Source organism: Wasmannia auropunctata, unplaced genomic scaffold (genome assembly GCF_000956235.1).
Source record: "Wasmannia auropunctata unplaced genomic scaffold, wasmannia.A_1.0 LD336053.1, whole genome shotgun sequence".
NCBI lineage: Eukaryota > Metazoa > Arthropoda > Insecta > Hymenoptera > Formicidae > Wasmannia > Wasmannia auropunctata.
This window is the reverse complement of record NW_012026837.1, coordinates 1,194,079-1,201,964: the sequence shown is the minus strand read 5'-3', so window position 1 is coordinate 1,201,964 and position 7,886 is coordinate 1,194,079. Positions and strand designations below refer to the sequence as shown.

Sequence of the window (7,886 nt, the reverse complement as noted above, 5' to 3'; positions counted from 1 at the left end):
CGGATCGGTGTTGTATTTCGCAGACCCGACAATAATGTTGCTACGCGCATCTGAAGCTTTCGCGGTGCTAATGTTCAAATTAAATGTTTTTTTACTACGGAACATTCTATGCTTCGTCAACAACATTAACATTAGTTAATTGATAGTAATATTGATTACTATTTGTGTAACTAATTTTTATGTTTGTGAGAATTGAAGAGTATATGCATTTTCGTAAGTGCAAATGTAACAGAAACATCATACAATTATCGTTGCTGAATGAAACCAACCATTCCGTATTGTTCATAAAAATACTCACTATAAATTACATAACGTGTACAATTAATTCGACCATGTCACGAAGAATATTTAATTCTATGTCGACGGTCGATAGAAAGTTAAACGGATTACGTACGCGAAATCCTTGGGATTGAGTCTCACTTAATCCGTGGTTCGCTTAAATACGGTTTATTTTAATCTGAATTGAGTCGAGATGTTTTTTCTGATAGTGTAATTTTTTACAATTTATTTATGCACGATGATTAAATAATGAACACTATTTTAATTAATCTATTAATATTTGAAATTTTGAAAATACATATAAACAGATTACCAAAATATTGTAATATCTTTAACTCATTAGTTTTTTTATCGGAACGTTTTGACGTAAGTTTAAATTTATAATATATACACTTATAGCTATATTATATATTTATGCAATTTTAGTTTACAAGAAAAAAATCTAAAAAATTTTTAAAAAGAAATTCGCTACAAGAACATAAAATTTGCAGTATAAAATAAAAAACATTTAACATTTTGTATTTCAATTTGTGTTAAAAACGGTCCACTCAAGTTCTTGTTAAAATTTTGTGTTAAATTTTTAATATATTTAAGTCAATTTAACGTAATGTGATTTTGTTATTTAAATATTTTGTATTAAATTGATATTAAACATTTTTTGTGTCAAAAGAACACAATTAATGAACAAAGCATAAAAATAATGTTTTAAAATGTAAATTCTAACATAAATGAATAAAAATACGTGTTAATTTAATTATAAATGTTAATTTGACTAAAAACTATACTTCTCAGTTTGCTTACAAATTGTGTCAATGTTACATTTTTTGTATTAATTTTTTTATACATAATATTTGTGTTACGTTTTAACATATTCATTTTGTATTAATAGAAAAATTTAAGTGGACCGTTTGGGACATATGAAATATGTTAAATTTAACACAAATTTTCCAACTGTATAGGTGATATATCGTAAATTTTGATTATATTTCTCAAAGCAAGGAAAATTTATATTTCTATTTCGACTAGCAGCCCAAATTAAACTTGCGAAAGATCCTCCGCGCGTAACGTGGTGGACCTTTTCATGAAAGGCGAACAATCGGAATACATCACGTACGAATACATTTCCTGGCTCCAGCTTAACTGTATAGACTTTGACATTGTTACACCCCTTTCCAACACAATGAGAGAGACAGTAGGGATGTTTCGCAGAATTACGCACGAACAGTAAGCAGGTTAGGTCGCACACGATCGCATTGTATCATCTTTCCCAGCATATTAATGTACGTCGTTTGAAACTCCTTTCAGCCCAATATAACTCGATTTTCATAAACGTGCACTCGAGCAGTAGTTTCGTCGCTCTGACTAATTTAAATACAATCGCCGAAGTATCTGTCACATATCTAAAATAATACTTATTAAATTCTCAATGAGAAATTTATTTAATTATTAGATACAAATTATAATTTAATTGTTGTTGATTATATATGTACATTGCTGTTCATACGCATACATCTTATTTCATATTCTTTATATACATTTCACATTTTATTCTATCTTATAAATCCCAAGTTCTAGTTGTCAAGCATGTGGACGTAGAATACGGAAGAGTAGCGAGGGTGGCAGCTTTCTCGGCTCTGGCGACGTTTATCGAATTTTTCGCGGGGCCACTTAGATAATTCGCAGCAGGCAGGGGGCTTACGTAAGAATCGATCATTCTCTGGCGTCACGAGAAATTTAATGGCTCGTGGCTTGCTGCGCGCGCGCGATTGAGAGAAAGGGAGAGAGAGAGAGAGAGAGAGAGAGAGAGATTAAAGTTCTTCTCTTGTTACTATATTGACAGATGTACGACAAAGCTGGATTCATCTCGGTGCAGGATCTATGACAAAATAACAGGCTCAAAATGTCCTTTGCACCCTGCAGCTATGACTCCTTAACAATGTCCTGAAATACGAATTAAACGAGCAATGGTATATAGAACAGAAAAGGGTGCGAGAAATGAATTGATGACCATGGCGTTTCTTTCTTTGTTTGGATTACAATAAGCAATTTGTGTCGCGCGCGAATACTGATGCTGCAGGATCGATTTTCTTGCAGAATATTTACAATGCAAACAAGAAAGTTGTCTGAGGATCCTAACACTTTGTCTTAACGCTTATTAGCTCGGATGAAATCTGCTAAACAACTTTCTCTTGGTCTTTTATGTTGGAAACTATTTTCTTTCAAACAAAAATCTTTGCGTTTGCCGTTTAATGTATTTTAAATTCTTTCTTTCTTGAAACGGATTCATGCTTTTTTTATTATATACATATAATTCTAAAATTCTAAAATTTAAAGTAATAATATAATTCTCTTATTTTGTTAAGTCTGTGAAAAGACAACTCGTCTTGTTTTTTGCATTTCTATACGTACAAGAAAGACGCGTCCAACATAAATTCGGGAATCCAGGATTCACATTATCCACTTCGTCGATGGCGTCCAACTCGGCGCCGCCACGTCGATCGATGGCTGCCGAACGCGGATGTGTCAATTTGCGATATTATGCGGAACGCGGCGTGTAAACGCGCGCCGAGGACGACGACGGTAGACGCGCGAGGACGAGCACGGGAGCGGCGGCGGCGGCGGCGGCGGCGGCGGCAAAGGGGGGAAAGTGCGGGATGAGAGAGTCATAAAATCGAGCGAAGTGAACGCCAGGAGGGAGACACTGAGTGATGTCGGTGACAGGTCGCCCGCCCTCCTCCACGTCCTCCTGCAACCGCCTCCTGTCGCTATTACTCACCGAACGCCGAATACCATTCAAAGTTCGAAACCGCACGTTCGCGACCCAATTCCTACGCGGAGTCAGCTGTTCGGTTCATTCAAAGCTCGATCGCTAGCGCCGCCGGGTGCCTGGCGCGAAATATCGGCTAAATTATAAAAAAATAAAAGGTGGATCACGCGTGTAGTCGCCATCGATAATTTCGTTTAGGATATATGGCTAGTGATCCTGGACTTGTGCGTGGACGAATGCGTTAGCAGTTTTATTAAAATATTCATCTAATATCTTTATTTATCATTATTTTGGCAAATACATTATTACAATTAGTGCATTTTGATAGCTATTGTTATATATCATGTTATATCTTTCGCACGAACAATTTTGATGAAACAGATATTAATAATAAGAATTGTATTTAAGTGTCTACTTATAATGTGATATATGAGCTAGTATATGTATACATATGCATGTATACACAATATATGCATATTTGACTATTTGCTATGCCACAAGCAATAAAATAAAAAACACCCAATTTTCGGATATATAAAATCTTTTATCCAATATGAAAGCAAATCATATATGGGACGATTTCTATCTTTGATTTAATCATTGTTCGAATAACTTTAACGTGTTTGTAATATCTGTAAACATAACAAAAGGAATACTTATTTATAAATTATTTGTTACCTTTGTGCCAACGTGTAGTTTTTTAGACAAAGAATTTTCTTGTCGCTGCTTATAAATATTATTTGACAAAAGGTGACTAAAAAAATATATTTTAGATAAGATGATTATAAAGGTTACAGGTCATTAGCGACATTAATGAGTGCGTTAATCTTGGCAAATAAAATATCATATAGGTATAACGTGCACGCGAAGGAATTTGGGAAAGAATAGTGAATTGTTGAGTTAGGATCAGCTCTAATTCCGCAAACTAGGATCAATAGGAATTTGTTCAGGTGGCTGCGTTTCGTAGAGAAACGAGGGTGAATTCTTTCTGCCAAGATCCACTCGCCATGCCGACTGTCAGTATTGTCCTGCGCTCGCGCGCGCACCCGCGTGACCGTTCGGTTTGATCTGCCGAGCGTACGGCGAGCGCCGGAACGAGAGGAGCAGTTCTAAAAGTGCAATGTCAAATTTTGTCCCGCGTCGATCACCGACGGCACGTCCACGCCGAAGTGCTTCAGTCAGTCGTATTAATACTCACGTCAAGGTTGCTCCAGGTCAATGAAACTGCAAAATTACTCTGCACGTTTTCATATTCTCTTTCTCCTTCCGATGTATCACACACCTTTTTATAATAAAATTTGGCATAGTTTACTAATATGTTTGAACTATAATGTCGATTGAACTTTCTCAAATTGCATAGATATTATTAAAACAACACGTTACATTAGTCTCTTTGGGAAATGTCTTTAGAATCGCGTTTCTAGGCTTCTAGCAACAAGACACGAAACAAGAGAGAAACATATGCAGAATCATGCATTTTTCCCTGTTTAAATCCTTAGAAGAGCCTCGATTCTCGAAGCAAGGAAGAAGCAAGGAGAGGCGAACGGGAATGCGAGGGAAACGCCTTGGTCGACTGCGCGCTCGCGTGGAATCGGAGCGATGGAGTCGCGGCCGAGGATCGCGCGAGGTCTCCCGACTCCCGGTCCACGTATCTCGGTGTATTTCGCGAATGACGCTCTCTCCTGCTCTTGGTATCGTCCTAGCCGCGCGCGGCCTCTTCGTCGTCATCGTCGTCGCCACCGCCGCCGTCGCGTCGTCGGCGTCGTCGGCGTCGTCGTCGCCCGTCGGCGGCGGCGGTCTCGTTGGTAGTGGTGTAGCGATGGCGGAGAATCCCATGGTTCGCAGTCTCGCCGTGACGGCGCTGGAACCGCGCGCGCTCTCGCCTGCTCTCGGCGCTCTCGCCCGGATCCCGATAGGCGGGCTCAACGGACGCATTGGCCGCTCTCGGTGGGCGTGTCGGCGGCATCTCCCACTCCGTCGCGTAGCACGGCGCTGATTGACAGTTGGCGAACGACTGCGGACGGCGCAGGATCTAAAACCGCGCTAGGCGCTGCTCTCCACGCTCGCTCGCTCCGCTCTTCTCTACCCGTGCGATCTACACCCGGTTGCTTTTTCGTGGGGGAAACCTGAAACACGCATATCCCCGTGGCTGCCTTCGACCGCGCGCCCGCCGCCGCCGCCGCCGCCGCCGCCGCCGTCGCCGCCGCCGCTACGTGTAACACACTACGAACCTACCACCTTCTGTCCGCCGGAGTTACGAGTGCCACACGCAGTAGTAGTCACGGTCAGGGAGGAGGGTCGCCCGCCGTCTCGCGGACAGCTCTTGCTCGCGCGGTCTCCTCTCTCGACTCGCGTCCGTACGATCTTGCGGTTATATCGGTATACCGCCCGCGAATAATAAACGCCACCCGTCGCGTCGCGTCGCGTCGCGTCCTTCTCGTCTTCGTCTCGCCTCGTCTCGCCTCGCGTCTTGACGCGCGGTAACTCGCCCGTAGTAACGTCGTGCAGCGCGCGCGATTACTCCGAAACGTGAAACGGAGCGCGGCCCGGTGCGCGGTGTTAGAATCCGTGCGCAACGTGTTTTAAGGCGCGGCAACCTCGGAGTAACGTATCGCGAGACAACGCCGTGTCGTGGCAACGCCGCCGTCACACCGTGTGTGCGTCACGCGCGTCTTCGCTCCCGTAAACGCGAAACACCCGCGTCTCGAGTCTCGAGGTGCCGCGCGAGCATACACGTCGCCCGTCGGTTGACTGTGCCGCGACGGTGAATTAGTGCTCGCGTCGTGGCGCCCGTCGTCGTCGTCTTCTTCGTCGTCGGGCGTCATAGTGCAGACGTCTCACTTGAGAGCGTCTATCTCTGAGTACGGTGTCGGTGAACTGGAGTAGAATGTAACGTGTTCTGTCAGTGACATCATCGGTGATCATCAATTGCAGTGTGCGAAACAGTGAATACAAGCGGGACGTCTCGAAGCGTCGGCGTCGTGCCACGTGTATCGCGGATGTGAAGAGAACAGGAAAGTGGACGAGATCGACTTGGTGTTTTGCAGCCAACACCGGTCAGCACACAGTACCTAAGCACAATTGTCTCGATGCGGCACGTTCGGCTGGCAGACCTCGCGATCGCCTCGCGCACAAACGCGCTCTAGATGCGTTTTCCACGTTACACTTCCCTCTCAACAAGATAATTCGCCGGTGTTGTTAATATCGCGCGCGGAGGTCAAGCCACGTGCCCGCGCGCGCAACGGGCCGAGCGTTCGTGACATGCGGGATTAACGACCGCGGGCCCTGTACCCCCCGTGTGTACCCGGACGTCCGAGGTAGTGCCGCCGCAATGATGATGATGAGGAAGCACGTGTACCCGGCAACAGCCATAGTCGTAGCCGTCGGACAAGTTCTTCAGCAAACGATACCTACCGCCGAGCTCTGCTGACGCTCGTCCGCGACAGTTTGAATTTAGCGTCGGCTGCCGTTTCGTTTTCAACGACGCCGTCGGCCGTCCTTGTGTGCGCGTATGTGTGAGTCTTTCAAAATACAGAGGACGAAAGACAACAAAAGGAAAAGCAGAAGGAATCTTAGGAGAGGGAGAAACGGAGAGAGATAGAGAGAAGGATCAGTAGAGCGGAACTGCAGCAGCAGGCCGACGGAGCACGGATTGTCCAAGTGCCGAGTGCGGCGTCAGTTCGTGCGCCAGTGACGACGCATCCCGACGGCTCCTTCGTCGAGCTTCAAAAAGAAGAGAAAGAAGAGATTTCTCTCGCAGCGTGCCGTCGGAATTCGGAGACGTGATCCCCTCGTCTTTTTCCGTCGGACAACCTTATCTTTACCGTGAAAGTCTAACGTCACGCAGCGCGTCCGAGCATTAAGCTTAGCGCGCGCTATAACAGTGCCGAGAAAGTGTAGTGAAGTGTCTCGCTTGCTTACATTGTGGGAAAATACAGCCGCTACGGTGGCTCAGCACGCAGAGTTCCCCGGCGCGGCCAGGGCGTTCATGGCGCAGCCAAGGGTATGTTTCGCATACATCTTTTCCTCGATATGCTAGGTGAACGATCGATAAACGCGCGGACGACGATCAGTTGCGTGAAACCGGAGCCGCGAATGATCCATCTTCGAGATTCCGAATACGTGCGAGAAATCTTGTCATCTTTCATCGTAGACAACTATACTATTGCGCATCGTTAGTGATGGAAATTAAAATTCTCGATGAGGACGTGACGCTTGCTGCTGATTCTTTCTGGTCTCCTTTTTCTTCTTGACGTATTTTTGCGGAGTGCTCCAAAAATGTCTAAATGAAAATTTCACGAGACTCGAAATGCCGTTGTGGGAAAGTTTCTAAATCTTATGTTTTAAAATAAATGAGAGTGATAGAAGGTGAAAGATTCTCTTTACGCGAAAGAGTGATCGATTGTCCGCGGTTATTTCTAAACGTGCTCGCGTGATTCGCGAATAGAATCGTGTTTTTTCGTTGACCCTGCGGCCCGTGAGCCGTCTGTAAAACAGTGCTCCTCTTTTCCTCTCGCTGCGTCGCGTCTTTCGAAAGAAGCGGCAAGCCTTAGACTCGCGCACGAGTCCGTGGCTGGGGAATTTGAATTGAATATCGTCACCGTGTCGAAAGGGAATTTACATGTTGGCCGCCTCGGTGCGCTTTGTAACGTCGCTTACAACGCGTTGCAGCGGCCGAAGAAAGAGAAACGACAGTCGCACAAAGGGGCTGCTTTCGGGCTTGCCGAGAGCGAGCTTCTTACTCACGCGCGAAATTCGGGCGATTCGCGCGCACCAGTGTCACCCGGTATCGCCGATTCGCGAAGGATGCGAGACAACGCGAGGGAAAGGAGAGAGAGAG

At 45.0% G+C, this 7,886-nt stretch overlaps 1 protein-coding gene across 1 annotated transcript in view; it reads left to right on the top strand.

Moving 5' to 3' along the window:
• Window positions 1-5,304: 5,304 nt before the first annotated feature.
• The window catches only part of LOC105450941 (homeobox protein homothorax), a 364,527-nt gene continuing 361,945 nt past the window's right edge, over window positions 5,305-7,886 (top strand). Inside the window, exon 1 of the mRNA XM_011691070.1 lies at window positions 5,305-7,049. Within this exon, the coding sequence (XP_011689372.1) occupies window positions 7,035-7,049 (15 nt within the window). The 5' untranslated portion in view covers window positions 5,305-7,034. The remainder of the gene's footprint in view (window positions 7,050-7,886) is intronic.